Source organism: Podarcis tiliguerta (assembly GCF_965153285.1).
Source record: "Podarcis tiliguerta genome assembly, chromosome: 5".
In the NCBI taxonomy this organism is placed as follows: domain Eukaryota; kingdom Metazoa; phylum Chordata; class Lepidosauria; order Squamata; family Lacertidae; genus Podarcis; species Podarcis tiliguerta.
The window spans coordinates 53,784,646-53,801,836 of record NC_139538.1 but is presented as its reverse complement, the minus strand read 5'-3'; the positions used below and the strand labels follow the sequence as shown (position 1 = coordinate 53,801,836).

Sequence of the window (17,191 nt, the reverse complement as noted above, 5' to 3'; positions counted from 1 at the left end):
TTTCCATCCCTCTTTCTATGCGTGGCACCTCCCTAAAAAGAGACTTGGAGGATCTTCTGAAACAAAAAGGGAAGTGATGTGGGGGTGTTTGTGTGCATATAAAAACTAGTGGAAATTACCTTCTCTCCTTTTTTTACTGAAAGCTTCTACTGGATTGGAGTTCTTTTCCAGGTGTGTCTAGATGCAACCCTATATATTGAAGTTACAGTCAAAAGTCTTCTGTATTCTCCAAGAGCTAGCAAAATGAAATGTATTTAATGTATTTAAATGAGGTTTATTCTTCTCCTGACAAGTGAATTCGCATCTTCCTTCCTTCCCTACTTCCTTAAAATTTGACCTCCAGGAGTGAGATGTGGGGACCATCCAACCTGCCTGTAGTCTACTCTTTTATTGTATTTTCCATTTATTAACAAATCACATTTTTGAAGATATGGCTATTCAGTGAACAGGATTTGTTACCACCAAGAGCAGATAAGCCCACATCTACTGCTAAGTCAACTAGACATGAATTAACCTTATAGGAATAATCAATACAGAAGACTTTGCTTCTGGGTGAAAGCAAGTTGGACCAGATGGCCTTCAGGAAATTTGTAAGTTTATGCAATTGCCTAGTGAGATACGAGGTTCTAGCTTAGTGGTCTGTTGAGCACATGCTTTGCACACAGATATAATCACTGGCACCTGCAGGTAGGGCTGGGAAGGAAAGGAAGTACTGAGTTAGAGTAATGGACCAACTCAGTTTAAACCAGCTTCCAATGTGAGAGATGGAGGAGGGGAGCACACTTCGTCTCTCCCCTTCCCAACCCCGGAAAAAAGCCAGCTGTGTCCTAATGAAAAACTGAAGCCTAACAGTAAGAAAAGGCATAACGAATGAACACTTCACTACATAAAAAGTCAACTTGCTCTGGTGCCAAAGCGGACTTACTGTTAACCTTAAAAAAAGGGAAAGGAATACATTTAATTATTTCTACACTGGCAGGCTTTCTTGGCATACTTTTCCACATCTTTCCCCCTCCAGTATCTTTGATGTGACAGTGATTTAGGCATTTTTTTATTTTAAAAAATTGGCCTGTATGGAAGAGCTCCTATGCCCTCTACTGTATAGATTTGGATATGTTCAGCCTGTTTACTGGTAGATGGATGTCCCTCTAGTGGCTGGCTTAAGAGGGGGATAAGGTAAGCAATCATACTCGAAAAACTAAAGTCAAGATTGACTCCAGTACATCATTCATGCTTATGCAATACCTTCTACAAACCATCCCATGAGGGGAAAATGTGGGAATGCTACATTCAAATAGGTTGCCGATGCAATTTGCTTCTGCTGCCCCATAAATAGACAACTTTAGGGGTCAGAGGTGAGGAATGTATGCATCTGAAAATATTTTATTCCACGTAAGTTGCTAGAGGCAATTTGCCACCCAATTTTGAAACCAACGTGGAACCAACTTAAGTCCAAAATGACAAAACTGCTGAAAGAACAATCCTAATGGATTTACTTTGTTATAATCATACATGCACCTGAGAAGAGTCAGCATTATTTGTGAATAAACAGGACTTACAGAACCATCTAAATGCCATAGCCAAGTCCATTTCCATTATTATTGCTTAGCTTCTCATTCTGAACCAAGATCACAAATGCATCCTTGCTGTTCAGTTGGTTTAGTATGAAAATATTTTGTCTCTTGTGTTAACATTGCTCATAATCCTTTTTCTTGACTGTGACAGAGAGTAGAATATTTTTATTTTTATAAAAAGCTTTTGGGGTGCCTTTAAGGGTACCTTGATGCCAGAGAAAGAAAGAGTGAGCAGAGAAGAAACTAAGAGAATCTCATATGTGTGTTCTTGTCCAGGGGCAGAAAGCAATCTTGTATGAATTGTGCTTACATTTGCAAAAACCTTCCAATGTCAGCCCATGAAAAAATTAGGAAAGCAAGAGATAGCAATGTGTGCCAGAGAAAAAAGAAGAGAGAGAGACAGTGAGGAAGGCATCTAGGCCTTACTTGTGCCACACAAGACCATTCTTCAAGTACTATCTCCATAGAATGTAGTTGTAGGGTAGATGGATAGACAGCACACACCACAGTCAGAAGACATTATCATATGCTTTGTTGATTGAGAAGAGGGTGTTACGTGTATGGCATTCATCAACCACAATCTTATTTTACAGTTTTATTCCACTTTCACTTAGTAGATGCATTTGCATTTAATCACTTTTATAGCCACTTTGTGGGGTGTACAATCATGGTAGAAGAAATACAAAAATATTTGTAACAATGCACGCAGTAAGCGTGCTGTACAAAAATACTTCACCTTAGATGCTCTTTATACAAACTGTACCTTTAACTTGAAATACTCACCAAGGATTTTCCTTAATGTTTGGCTTAGAAGGAATCGGATTCCGATCAGCTGCATACAGCCCAAAGCAGATATAATAAACACACAGTTCAAAGTGATAAAAACTTGTATGCTAGATGCTTAATGCAAAAGCCATTTCAAAGTTAGGGTTGTAACATTCCCCCCCCTGCTGAAAGTGGATTTCTGCTTTTTAAAAGCTGCCTCCTAGCTAGAATTTAAAGAAAGCTTTCCCAGGCATGAGTTGTTGTGAAGAAAGTTGTGCCTGCTGAATCTCTGACTGACATGCAGATGTTAAAAGACCCAGAGCCCCTCAAGAAAAGAAAGAGGCGAATTCAGGTCCTGTAACAGGTATATAGCAAAGTATATTGAATCAAGTAGCTGGACAGTTTTCATGAGCAGCTTTGTACATTGTATAACTGGACCATGTGGCAATACATACTCTTAACCCACAAAGGTAGCTCAAATGTAACACAGACAAGCTTTCCATATTTTTTAATACAGCTAGATTGATTGAAGGCACAGTGGGGACCTTGTCATAGAAATGTTATAGCCAATTACTGCCAGCTTAAAGAGTAATGCTACCACTTATTACTGGGGCTGCAATGTTTTGTCAATCAGATTACTCCATCGGAAACATTTTAATAAATTTAAAAGATGGCTCTATTAAACTTGCAGATCTTTGCAATTATTTTTTTTAATACAAGCATTCATTTAAAAAAGAATACAGGCAGCACTCCCAGGCTGCGGAGTGAAGGCACATGAGGCCACCACCATTTTGAAGCCAAGTAGGTCTGGGCTTGGCTGATGGCCTGGAAGCCACATGGACTCCACCTTGGGTTCCATAAGAAAAGATAGGTGGGAAATATATGAATCATCGAAGAGAGATCACATCTTCTGTCACACAGAGGATATGCCTCTTCTAAGATGGCAGAAACAACAAGAAATTCAACATGTGCCTGCTGGATTTCTGATTCCTTCTTTTTTTTGGGGGGGGGTGCCTTTTAATGTGTTGTGCTTCTTCCAAAATGTGTGCATTACCTAACAACAAAGTAGGCTTCCTCCCCTTCCCTCCCCCAGTCATTCGCTCACTTCAGAACACTGTTTATTCTGCTCCAGGACTACTTCCGATTAAACCCAGCAGCTATCACAAGATCTGAGCATACAAGGAAATGCCTTCGCCTTAACGTCCCCATGCATGATCTACAATTTAGCCTCAGCATTTTTGCAGCTCAGGCTGCGCTCTGCCGCTTGGACTCAGCAATGTTTCTTCCCCACATACACAACCAAATGCTTGCCCCCGACCCAATCTGATGGATGAACTAATATTAGTAACAGCAATATTTATTATGAGGGTGCTTTTCAAATGGGCATTTTCTTCCACTAATAGAATAGAAAGAAACGTGTGTGTGTGCAGTGGTACCTCGGTTTACAAACTTAATCCGTTTTGGAAGTCCATTCTTAAACCGAAACCGTTCTTAAACTGAGACATGCTTTCCCTAATGAGGCCTCCCGCCGCCAGTGCCCTTCCACCATTCGGATTCCATTCTTAGACCGAGGTAAAGTTCTCAAACCAGGACATTCTGGATCTGTGGAGTTTGTAAACCAAATCGTTCTTAAACCGGACTGTTCTTAAACTGAGGTACCACTGTATTCAAGTTTCAAATACGGCACAAATAAAAAGAATGCAAGATCACCTTGGTTGGGTACTCTTGTCTGCAACAGTTTCACCCAATGAGGTGTGGAAACAAGGTGATCACACTTTACATGTATGTGACTTTGGCACAAAAATTAAAAATTGCAGTCTAAAAGCCAACAAAAAAGGAGTTTAAAGGAAGCTGATAAAAACCCCATTGGCTTCAGTGGAACCAGCACCACTTTCTCACTTAATCACTTGCAACCCTGCACAATATTTCATGATACTGTAGTGCCACAGACACCATAATCTTATCTTACCTTTTTATGTTCCAGTGAAGCAGTTCTATGTAAAATACCTTCAAGTGCCATGGAAATGAACATACTCCTGGACACATTGCAATAGCCAAGATTAACAGGACTATTCAAAAGCAAATGTCTTGCTTATTGCTGTCTCTGAGGCCTGCATGCATTTTTACAGGATGCCCAGAATAAAGCATGAAATACTAACTTTTAACCATCCTATAGAAAAGGCCCTGTATTAATTAGTTCCTTCATCTCCATCTTAACAACCATAGGACAAGTCTGTTCCAACTCCCCAAGTACAGCGTTGCAAATCAATCAAAGAGGTGGGTTATTTTGTCCATTATTATCCTATTTAGGCCATGTTTTCAAGCACTGACCACTGATACTTGTGTAGTTCACCAACATGTATGGGTTGTAGGGTATTTTTTTTAGTGTAACTTCATTACAGCTCCCATGTGATCAGGGCCATCACACTTGTGTGAATAGAATTTCAGAGATTTCTTGGATAATTAGTTCCTTTCCACAGTTTATATATTTGTGTGCTGGATCTTCATAAGCAGCTGCAAAAGTTCAAAGAGCCCACATGGTAAAGCAGAGAAGCCTTGATAGCCCAGAATCAGCTGAAGTTATCAGTTCTACAAACCCCAACGTGTAGATACAAAAGAAGGTTGATTTTAACGCCCTGTATCATTATAGTTGGGGAAATTAGTTATTACGGTACATTACTGAAGTGTAACAGTCTAGTCACTTATGCTGCAGTCTTGTACATATTTAAAATTACCACAATTTTTCTTATTTTGTCTTAGAAATTGGACATGAAGAAGTAGCCCGTGATTCACACCAGTACTGGAGCGGTAATTAAATCTCAGTATTCTTGAGCAATGCATTTTGCGATTGTGTTCAGCTGGATATTTGAAGTTCCTTCATATATGGTACCTGAAACAAACCATCAGGGTGGGGGAATAAATGAAGGAATAATATAAACAGTGATTTAAGCATGTTATGGTAAACATTAGATATGAGGCAAAGCTATATAATAGATGCAGAGTGAAAAAGGTCTGATAATACAGCCTCAAGTTCTACCGCTGGAGTATTTTTTGTTGTGATCAGTGCAGTATGTTAAACAATTTAGTAGAAACTTTGAATGTGGTGTGGTTTTATTACAAAGGAAGATGCAAGGGCAAGCTCACAAAAGTTATGGATTGACGCCAGAGGTGACCGTGTGCTTCCATTTGCAGAACAGGACTTTTGCTTCCTCTCCCCTTTTTCTGCAGCCACCCACACAATTGCTCTGAGGGACTGGGGGACCCTCCAATTCAGATTTGGGAGGCACGTGGAGGCTGCAGGAGGGAGGAATAAGAAGCCCTGTTGTGCAAGCAGAAGTCTACTCACGAATGTTCAATTCCACCCTATAACTTGTATGTGTAAAGTAGGTATTGCTTTCATATCCTCTTGTACATATTTTAGTGGAGACAGTCCATTATGGCAGGCTGCAGATCAGTGACTGATGAGACTGTGATATCCACACAGATTTGTACAGTCTAACATAGATAGGGCTGGTCATAATTTTGCTGAAGAAAGAACAATGCATTTCCTAACAGAAATTAGTCCCTATATCTTCCACATCCAGAGGCATGGGGCCTGCTTTTCACTCATGCCAATTCAGAGCAGCTAAGGATTGGAAGCGAATAATATAGCCGCATGGTGGGGCAGGCAGCATGGATTTGCCTATGCAGCTGTATGCGAAGAGACTATCAGATCTACATTCTGGGTAACGAACAAACTAAGGTATCTAATCAGTTTGCCTGTAGGTAGCTGGGACAGTGAAGAGGGTTAGGAACCTGGTGTGGCTAAGATTGTAGATCAAAACTTGACAAACAATCAGACTTCCAGATTCTTATAGACTTGCCGCTCAATATCCATATCAGGAGATGGAGAATGGCAAATGCGCTTTGTTGATAACTTTCTGATCATTCAAACTTAAACTGGATAAAAACGCTACGTTTTCATTTTCAGCAGATGATCTCTAAGAAACTGCTACTTACCAATCTTGCAATCCCTGTAATATTTCTCAATAGGATAATCTTTTGTGAAGCCAACTCCACCCATCCATTCAATACATTTACTTGTTGTTAGAGTAGCAACCTGCAAAAAACACATGAAGCATGCTGTGACTTTTGCTCGATTCAAATCAATACTATTCTGACCGTCAGAATACTGACATCAGGTTGGTGCCTTCACTGTACTCTGTTTGTCAAGCCTATTCAGACATGTGGAATGTTTCAATCCAGTATTTGGCTTATTGCTGATTTTAATCATTTTTAAAATGTTTAAAATGCTGTTTTTAATGGGTGATTTTCTTGTTTCATTCTTTTTGTAAGTCACTTTGAGATTCCATTACAATCAAGCAATATATATATTTGTTGTTGTTTAGTCGTGTCCGACTCTTCATGACCCCATGGACCAGAGCACGCCAGGCACTCCTGTCTTCCACTGCCTCCCGCAGTTTGGTCAGACTCATGTATACATATCTTGCTCTAAATTGTGTATACGGTTGTTTTATATAGGCAAATGTTTTAATTGTATTGATAGGGAATTGTTCCATATGTTTTTATTGCAAATTGCTTCAGGATGTCTCATGATAAGCTATCTGTAATAATATAAAGCCGTAGTTCAATTATGTTTCATTTAAAAAGAAAACGCAAAAAAAGAACCTCAAATACAGCTTACCTCTGCTGCATAATACTTGGCCATGCTTGACTCTTTTATGAACGGCCTTCCGCTTTCTGCAAGTCGAGCTGCATTGTAGGTTAGCAATCTTGCAGCTTCTATCTGTACAGCCACTTGCGCAATCTGATGTTGCATTCCCTTGAAAGAAACAAGTTCCATGTAAAACTAAACTTGCAAGAGAAAATCATCCTCCCTTCCCCAGCTGCCAAATATAATGCTCAGTTCCTGATCCTATGAGTGACTGATATAGCAATTATTTGTTTGTTTACTCAAGTGTAAATAAAACTGTATTCATTTCCAAGTAAGGAATGAAATCTAAAGTGCCAAAAGACCAAGCCAAAAACAACCAAAAAAGCAATGGGAAATCATTACCATAATTACAGTTTTATAAACACATCCTATGGCAACTACAGTGAAATATAATAATGCAAATATTACAGCAGTTAACCAAATTGTAGCTTGAATGGCAAATTACAAATGAACTTTTAAACAATTCTACCATGATGCAAGAAATAACTGCATCATGGTAGAATTGTGTGAAAATTCGTAGCTGAAGGAGTTCTCACTCAAGTTATAGAAAGTTCTGCCACACAGATAGTCAGAAAAGTATTACTACTTAAAATGTTTTCTTCATATTTACTCACAGGTAATCCTTCAAACAAAACGTAGCAGTGGTTAAGAAGTTATAATACTGTGGCCTACAAAATATCAACTGTGATAAGCATTTCTTTTTTTCTTTTTCTTTTTAGACCCATTTTACAGAATGCACTCATCGCTACCTGAAAATCAAATGTGCTTTTTCCAAATTGGGACCTCTCCTTTGTATATGGGATGGTGTGGTCAAAACATCCTTGTGCTAATCCCAACATCTGTGAATGAACAACAACAAAAAGCAAATGTTACTAATGTGGTTGGAAAAGTGTCACAGTCCTCTTTAAAAGGGCAAGACAAGCTTTGTGACAATTGTCAGAGTTTGGTTGCTAGGGGCCCATAAGACTACTGCAGGATTGGAGAGATTTTGTATTCCAGAAAGACTAAAAAAACCCAAGCAAACCTAGTTATATGCAGAATTCAAAAGGCAGCGAAAGAAGCTAGAAGTCGGGTATTTCTAAGAGCATCTCACCGTCACTTTCATTTTACTCATTTAATTTTCAGTGCCCCATCACACAGCATAATACTGTAATACCTAGTCAGTCGCCAGCAGTCTATTTCACTGCTTAATATGGAAAGTGATAATCTAACAACATTAATGTGTAATGCCTTGATAAGGTTACTTACTTATTAATACTGTTCTCCTAAACTTAATAGCTCAGGGTGGGCTTTTTTTTCATAATATGCTGATTAAATTCTAAATTAAAACCAGGTTTTTAATGGGGGCGGGGAGAGGAAGGGAACCTGGGTTTTTGCTCATGACATCTCTCTTTACTTCAAGATGTTGGAACATAGTATTTCGTTAAGTGTGAGTGGCGAAGGGAGGCTTCTAAAGAAGGAGACTGAAACCTAGTCACTGTGGCTAAAATTCAAAGAACTATACAACTACTTCCATGTGCCCAAGGACACATAGAAGAGCAGCCCTCATTACAAAGCATTTCTGAAACCCAAGGGGCTATTCAAAAGCAGCTTGCAATATCACATGGAAACCTCTTGTTCAAAGAAAAAAAAGGCATCCCATTGGGCATGCCCAATAATTGTTGGGTCAGAGCCTATGTGCTTAAAGAATGTTAAGCCGTGATGTGGTGCACTTTACAGTGGTACCTCGGGCTACGTACTTAATTCGTTCTGGAGGTCCGTTCTTAGCCTGAAACTGTTCTTAACCTGAAGCACCACTTTAGCTAATGAGGCCTCCCGCTGCTGCCGCTGTGTGATTTCTGTTCTCATCCTGAAGCAAAGTTCTTAACCCGAGGTACTATTTCTGGGTTAGCAGAGTCTGTAACCTGAAGTGTCTGTAACCTGAGGTACCACTGTATTTCTCCAAGAGAAAGGAAAGACTGGGAGCGTGTAGGTAGGGAATTATGCAATCCAGCAGCCAGCTCCTAATCTCTTTAACAACAGTTGTGGAAGACTCTTTAGCCATATTCAGTCTTTCAACCCCTCACATGATTACAGCTGGGTGAAGGGGAAGTGTGTGACCCCACGTTCTCTGCCATGTTCTGAAGGGCCCAGCCCTGCTGCAAATCATATAATGGGGGAGGGAGTAATAAAACCTATTACACACCTTCAGCCACAGTGTCTGGACAGTGGTGGCTCTACTGATTCAGGTAATTGTAACTTGATGACACTTAAAAGGACTTTTGTTACAATTCTGCAACATCCTTTTTGAGATCAGGACTGGTGGGGGGCAGTCAAAACTGTATACACTCTGCGTTACGTCTGCACTCGACCTAAGTAATTATAGCCATACTTACCTGTGCAGCTATTCCTATTCTTCCTGTATTGAGCATTCCAATGGCATACTTATAGCCCTGCCCAACCTGCCCAAGCACGTTGGTCACAGGAACCTGAGGAATTAAGCAAAATCAATTAATTGCTAGTAGCCCTTTACTTCCATCTCCACATTTATTTATTTAAAAAATATAGACCTTTTGAACATAAATGCTTCCCAAGGAGGTTTACAAAAACGCACACAGACAAAGCAACAAACCACAATACGACTTTGAAACCAGCAACCTCACTACGCTGCTTCCATACAACTGCAGAGCCAAACGTGTATTTTACATTCAGCTATGAGAAACATAAAAAAGCAAACTACTGTATGGCTTTTGGTTGACAAAAATTTTGTAAATTTGGACCAATCATAAATCAACAGATAGCGTTCGTCTGTGATTCAAATCTAAATTTGCTATATTTCTAAATGTTTTTTTTTAAGCCAACCTCCTGTGAGTATTGCACCATTCATCTTCCAAACTCATGCTAATTTATCCAACTGCATCCCACTGAGCTGCTTGTACTGAGCTACAGTATTGCAACAACTTAGCCAAATTCCACAGCTTTAAAAGGACTACTGCACCTTCACATTTTCAAATGTTACAGGACATGTAGATGTGGCTCTGATTCCCAGTTTATCCTCCTTCTTTCCTACATGTAAGCCCTCTGTATTACGGTCTACTATGAAACAGGTAATTCCTTTATAGCCCTAGAAAGGAAAGACATACGGAAAATTAACTGTGCTGATAATAAGGATGGGGTAGAAATTCAATTCAGTTCACATTAAAAGCAGATATACCTAATTCACACATTCTGAAAATGCAGCAATCCTTTGAAATCTGCACTGCTCTGATTTTTGCAGGGCAGTTTTCCAACCAAGTAATGTAAGGTTAGGATTGCATGAAAATGCATATATAAATAAAAAAAATAGAACACAAAACTCATTATATTAGGCGGTGTTCCATACAAAAAAAGGTGTAATGAAATGTTTGTGAGTACCTTTAAAAAAGGATTAGGAAACTTATGTAGAACTGTGGAGAATCCAACTTAATACTGGAAAAATGAGAAGCTGTGAGAAACCAGAATTCACCCTCCTAGCTTGGGGATGGATTCCAGCTAAGGCTGCCCGGTCTTTCCTTTTCAATATGCCATTTAAGTGAAGATCTTCATCCCAATCTGTGTCTGTATTAGATCTGAAATTATTTCCATTTACAGATTGAGTTTTATACATGGATTTGTTTTTATTGTAAATGCTTTTAACTGTGAAATTGACTGCAGTGGTACCTTGGTTGTCAAACGTAATCCGTTCCAGGAGTCTGTTCGAATCTCAAAACCGTTCAAAAAACAAGGCAGTTTCTGATTGTCTGCAGGAACTTCCTGCACTCAAGCAGAAGCCGCGTCAGACGTTCAGCATCCGAAAAACGTTCGCAAACCAGAACGCTTACTTCTGGGTTTGCGGTGTTCGGGAGCTGATTTGTTCGGGAGCCAAACTTCTAGTACCAAGGTACCACTGTATATAAATAAATGTTCTGGGTTGCTGATTGTGCAATACAGTGCCTAATAATGAACAGTGCAAAACTGTACAACAACTGTGTAACCACCTTTCTTTGTCTGACTGCATCCTTTACCATCCCATCTTATCCCTGGTCTGCCATTTGTTCCTCTGCGTTTTGTGGAATCCAGTGTGCCCACCAGCTGAAAGAGCCTGCACCTGGAAATGCCCTCAAGCGCCATTTCTGCAATGCAACAATGCCACCCATTCTAATGCCTCTGAATTCCATGTTGCTCTCAACTAACAGATTTTTATTTTAGTTCATGTGTGTATGCTGCTGTTCCTCTCCCCACCCCCCAAAAAATGAAAATCAAGGTAGCTAATAATATACCAAAATGAATAAAAAATATCATCCTGGAAATTCCTAGAGGATGAATGTTTCAAAAAGTAAGTTACTAACAATTAATGGAAAATTCTGTCACAGCAACCCCTAAGCAGGCGCACACATAAAGTAGCAACCATGCAAGATACCAAGAGCTTGAGCACTAATCTTCTTGGCACTCAAGCTGTAATTATTTTTAAAACACCAGGGCAGGCAGGAGGGGCAAAGGGAGAGAAGGAGAGATCAAGGTTCCTAACTCTGCTCTTCTGCTGTTTTTAGCAAATTTCCAAAGCAACAGAAGAAATTCCATAAGTTGAGGATACAGGAAGAAAAAGGAAGACTGCCGGTATAAGCAAAGTACAAGTCTAGTTTATACCTTGTAATTAATCTTGATGCAATGCCTTAGTAAAATCAAGCAATAACTGTTTTAGCTACTTACTGTGGAAGGGTTGGCATTTGCCATCACCAAAAACACTCCTGCATGCTCAGCAAAGCTAATCCACATCTTTGACCCACTGATGATATAGTAGTCCCCCTTCTTTTCAGCACGAGTCTTCAAGGAAAACGCATCACTGCCAGAACCAGGCTCTGAAAGGCAGAAGCTGCCCATCTATCATTTTAAAATAAAGTCAAGTCACTAGATATATTCACTCTGCAAACATTTTGAGAACATAGGTACAGCAAGGTAATCAAGTAAGAAAGGATTTCTTTTTCTAACCAGTGGCATATTTAATCCACAAGACAAGTACATCCAAGTATTTACACAATATAGTCTCTCAAACATTTTCACACCACTCCAGTTGAAAAAACACCCAACGCTTTCTTGGATGGCACTGGTTGGAAAACAAAGAAGGGCTGTTACTACTTATTGTTTCAATCAGAGCAAATGGTTTCCTAGAATTCCAATCTCATTCATCCTGAACCTAGCAGTGCTGTGGAGGAAAGGGGGAACAGCTGCTGCAATAACAGGGACACTGTTATGCTGTGCATTGGCAGTGAGAAATATACAAAAAGCTCTGCCACAGGCCAGTTTAGTGGCCTCTTTAAGGGTGATGAAAATCAACAGTTTAACTCCAAAAACTTTGAATGATTTGGCTGTAAACATCTTTTACCCAACCGAAGAATCACAGGAGTCAATGAGACACAAAAATGCCTAAACTCAACTGGTTTAGTATAACTAGGGCTAGGCTGTGGGTGGAACTCTTAGGCTGCAGTCCTATTCACGCTTACTTGAGAGTAAGCTTCAGTAAATTGGTGGAACTTACTCCTAAATAAATCTACAGTACATAGGTTTCTGCAGTTCGTTCCTTAAGGTGGCAATTCTGCAAATGCATATTTAACTTATGTGCCAATATACTTCACCTACCATGTCTTTCGCCAGTCTAGGCAAATAGGTTTGCTTTTGTTCTTCTGTGCCATACGTCGTAAACAATTTGTTGGTTAAGGTATTCTGGAGTTCACACATAAGTGATACTGATGGATCAACCTTGGCCAACTCCTCAACCACCAGAATAGTGGAAAAAAAAGAAAATCCAGTTCCTCCATATTTGGGATCAAGATCAATACCCATCAACTGAAAAAGAAAGAAAAAGCTATTGTTAGGAGTGGGTGGAGAAACCTTATGAATTCTGACTTCTTCTCAACTTCCATAATCTTTGCTAGAAAAAAGAGCTATTGGGTGGTATTCTACTAAGTTTCACCCAGAAAAGGCCCAATGAATTTTAAAGAACATGACTCATTTCAATTAGTTTCAATGGGTCTACTCTGAGTAAAATTTTGTTGAATACCACTCATTGATTCAGAAAGGAACTTTCATGTGTTGTTGTTATTGTTGTTTAGTCGTTTAGTTGTGTCCGACTCTTTGTGACCCCATAGACCAGAGCACGCCAGGCACTTCTGTCTTCCACTGCCTCCCGCAGTTTGGTCAAACTCATGCTGGTAGCTTTGAGAACACTATCCAACCATATCATCCTCTGTCGTCCCCTTCTCCTTGTGCCCTCCATCTTTCCCAACATCAGGGTGTTTTCCAGGGAGTCTTCTCTTCTCATGAGGTGGCCAAAGTATTGGAGCCTCAGCTTCACGATCTGTCCTTCCAGTGAGCACTCAGGGCTGATTTCCTTAAGAATGGATAGGTTTGATCTTCTTGCAGTCCATGGGACTCTCAAGAGTCTCCTCCAGCACCATAATTCAAAAGCATCAATTCTTCGGCAATCAGCCTTTCATGTGTACCCTCCTATAATCACAGCCTCCCACTGAACTCTAAGGAAATGCTCACAAGATTTGGCTATCAGCACACTCAAGTTTGAGATCCAATACTGTGATCCTACAGATTTGTTTGTGCTGTTGTACTCCTGAAACAGCAAATTTTAGAATCAGAGTGGCATAATACTAAAACATTATTGTTACTTGTGCCTCTTATTTAACTAAAGAGTAATCAAAATGCCCAAAGGGCAATCCTAGCCATGTCCACTCAAAAGCAACTCCTTTTGAATTCATTTGGGCTTCCTCCCATGTAAGTGGGGTCAGAATGTAACCTTAGTCACCAAATGTTTTCCCCTTAAATCTACCTCCAATGAAACAACTGCATAAATTTTCTATCTGCTAAGAAGAAGAAAAGCTACAAATATTTACAGAAAAACAGAATGAAAGCTAGCAGTCAGCCCTGTGACCATTTTTCAATTGTATCATTCATCCTTTTGCTTATTGTGTTACAAATGTATACATACAGTACTCAGTGTGCAAAGGGTAGAAGCTACATACTGCATTAAAAACACCAAAATATGTACAAACCCCTTGTTCAAATAGCCCTTGGACAATAGAATCGTCCATTTTTGCATCAGCATCCATTTTCTGTACCAATGGTAGCACTCGCTCATGAGCAAACTTTTTCACTATAAGGAAGAAAAGATATAAAGAATCTCATTGTTAGCCTTAAGTTGCAGTGAAGCCAGAAATTTAACAGATATAAAATTCACAAATGTAAGTAAGATAGCACTAGTGGCTACAGTTAGATTTAGGTGTTTTGATTTAAGTTTACCATAGTGGAGTGGGGAAAAGGTAACAGTATTTATCCCCTCTGTAACAGAGAATTGTGTACATAGACTTAAACCGACATTTAATTCTTCAAAACATCAATTTTTGAAAATGAGCTAACAATTTATGGGTGGGGGTGAATTTCTTGCTTACAGAAGTGATTCGTTCTCTTCAGTGCATTATTATAAATCACATGCCATGTAGAAAATAATTAATTTAGTGATGGCAGACTTTGCCCATAGAGATAGAATTCAAATACATTACCCATTTCTTTGATCATGATCTCCTCTTCTGTAAATGTCTGAAGTGGAGCACAAGTTACTCCCTCACTGGTTAGGTTTGGTAAAGCCTCTGATTTGGAAGATTTAAAGAAACTGGGTTGCCTCATGCAAAAGTTTATGCATGGAGGCATATTCCATCTCAGCTGTGGACAAAACATATTTTAAGAAGGAGAGAACAATACCACTAGAGAAAACAATCTTAGCCTGAAACTACAAATAAGATATCTCCATGAAATCTCAGGGAGCAAGGGCAGACGCAGACCAAAGTGACTAATGAGGGCATCATCACTAGACTTGGGTTGTGAACAAGGATGGATATTATAATTTGGATTACTGGAGAAAGAAACTGCTCCCACCTTCACATTAAAAAAATTCTTGCTGACAGGCAAGTAGACCAAGATTGCTCTCACTTTATAAAAAGAGGCAACTCCCTGTTATGATATCTTCCACTATAAAATTTACAATGGGCAATATACAGGAACATTTGCAAATAACTCCTGAATTATGTAGAAAGTTCACACTCTAGGGTTAGGGGCTTGAAAGGGGTTGGCACACATAAAATAAGTAAATACCAAAAAACAATACGTACTTCTGTACTGCAGAATCTCACACAAAACTCAGTAGATGACTACTATGTTTGAAAGAATTATAGTTTTCTACAATAGGGAAGGCCAGCATTTCTACATTAAGGTACCTAATGTAACAGTTGCATAGATGGGGATTTTAGCATACATAGCTTTTCAGAGCACAGTAGCATCAGAAGCTATTACTGTAAAAATAAATTTTAAAAACCCTCCCTATTGTTAAAGGCACAAACTCTTAATGTTAAAAAGCTGGTTCATCCCTGTTCTGGGTAATGAACAAGCTGAATCGCCACACTTTTCTTTACAGTATACAATATACAGATGGCTGAGGCAATCACTAGCGATTGGTGACAAATTGTTGGACAAAAGGACTTGCTCTTTTTCTATCCCTGTTTTAGCAGTCTTATTGAAAGCTCATGTTGCAATAGGTTAACTAGTCTTATGTACCAGTGGAGTTCTGCTTGACCTCTTCTGGATCCAATCTTTTGTGACAGACACCAACTAAAATTACCGATGTGTCTACATTTGTAACAGACATGTAATGATTTTAAGAGATTAGAACCACAGTCTACCATTTCTTATGAAGTGAGTTAGGAGAAAACACTACTGAAGTATTCTACAGCTTTCTTTTCAAAAATACTGAAATATGGGCTATCAAGTTCTTTTGTTCATTCCTACAATAAAGGACCTACATGAATGAAGTTTTATTTCCTAAGTCAGTCTTGAACAGCTAGTAGTGCTGGACTTAGTAGCTTTATAGTAGTTCCCTCTTTAGTTGGCAATGTGTATTAATTTTCTCCAGAAGGTGGTAAGCCAGGCCTGATGCACGGGGGGGGGGGGGGGCATCCTGCTTATTCTACACTTCTATCTCATAGTGCTGCCCTGATGATCACTGAAAGGACCATGCTTACACCTAGCTTTGCAGCAGAGTTATATGCATTTTCATTCAGAAGTCAGTGTTCAGTGGAGCTGAAACCTTGATGTTTAGAACTGTTGCATTAGGCTTCTTATTATTACAGGCACATCTTAACAAAGGGTATGCAAATTTAGCCTACAGCACAGAGTGGAAAGGGGTGTGGGATGAAGGAGAGATCACCTCATGGCTCCCCTGCGCACAAACACACCCTTTATCCATTTCTAAAGAGAGAGTGAGAGGTGCCAGAACTCAGCAGCATCTGAAAATCCCATTCACCGATCTGGGAACTGTGCCTCCTAAATCCCAAAACGCATGGAGACCGTATGCACCCACGCCCTCTTGTCCAAGTAGAGTTTAACCACCTTTCCCCATGCATTCAACAAGGGAACCTTTCTCCGTGGCTGGATCTGTTCTTGGACACAGCTCACCTGTACAGGTGAGGTTTACAAAGGACTCTCCCTCTTACCAGGGGCCAGACTACCTTGCACATCTGGACTACGCCCCTCTTCTCGCACTGGCTTCCCGACTCTATTTGACTCGAGATGCCGGGATTCTAACCTGCGAGCATCTGCTTGCAAAGCAGCCGATCCGCCCGCCCACCTGCAGCCTCCACCTGCCACCTGCGTCCTGGATCTGAAAACAGCCCCCCCCCCGCCCCGAGCTGAGCCCCTGGAAAACAACGGCGACATTTACCTTCCCGCAGCGCCTGAGCGAAGACAGAGCCCCTGCCGCCGCCATCCCGTCTGCCGCCGCAGCTTCTCCCCGCGAAGGCCGAGCGAACACCGAACTTGCTGGAGGAACCCAAAGAGGAAACTTCTGCCCACCTTTACGGAAAGCCTGCCGCGCTACGCACTTCTGGTTCCCAATGGAACCCTCCTCCTGAGGGGTGGGAGTGTTTAGAAGCGCAACGACTCTCCTTCCCCAACTCCCCGCCTCCGATAAGGAGCAGCGCCGCTTTGGTTTTTACAGGCGTTTGCGCATCCCCTTCGTTCTCGCCCCCGCACATTAAAGGCGGGAGCCCGACGGTATGCGACTGGATACCGGAAGTTCTACAGA

At 40.4% G+C, this 17,191-nt stretch overlaps 1 protein-coding gene across 3 annotated transcripts; it reads right to left on the bottom strand.

Annotated features, from left to right (window-relative positions):
• Positions 1-2,156: 2,156 nt before the first annotated feature.
• Positions 2,157-17,115, bottom strand: ACADSB (acyl-CoA dehydrogenase short/branched chain). 3 transcript variants are annotated; one of them, XR_014510966.1, is made up of 12 exons: positions 16,829-17,115; positions 14,619-14,778; positions 14,112-14,212; positions 12,688-12,894; positions 11,761-11,931; positions 10,031-10,156; positions 9,429-9,521; positions 7,803-7,892; positions 7,024-7,161; positions 6,339-6,438; positions 4,027-5,229; positions 2,157-3,775 (listed from the first exon to the last, which is right to left on the bottom strand). XR_014510966.1 is itself a non-coding variant. In XM_083439710.1 (11 exons), exons 1-11 carry the CDS (start codon positions 16,871-16,873, stop codon positions 5,159-5,161), a joined length of 1,302 nt encoding a protein of 433 aa, XP_083295836.1. In that variant the 5' UTR covers positions 16,874-17,115; the 3' UTR covers positions 2,157-5,158. The 3 variants fall into 3 exon arrangements, 1 of the variants encoding a protein (XP_083295836.1); XR_014510967.1 differs by having other exon boundaries at positions 2,157-4,551; positions 4,594-5,229; XM_083439710.1 differs by having other exon boundaries at positions 2,157-5,229.
• Positions 17,116-17,191: the final 76 nt, after the last annotated feature.

Excerpts from the sequence above, each read along its gene's own strand:
- ACADSB (XM_083439710.1), bottom strand. The coding sequence starts at position 16,873 with ATGGCGGCGGCAGGGGCTCTGTCTTCGCTCAGGCGCTGCGGGAAG. Across the intron at positions 14,779-16,828 it reads CGCTCAGGCGCTGCGGGAAG|CTGAGATGGAATATGCCTCC; the intron begins GTAAATGTCGCC and ends TTTTGTCCACAG. Across the intron at positions 14,213-14,618 it reads GATCATGATCAAAGAAATGG|TGAAAAAGTTTGCTCATGAG; the intron begins GTAATGTATTTG and ends TCTTCCTTATAG.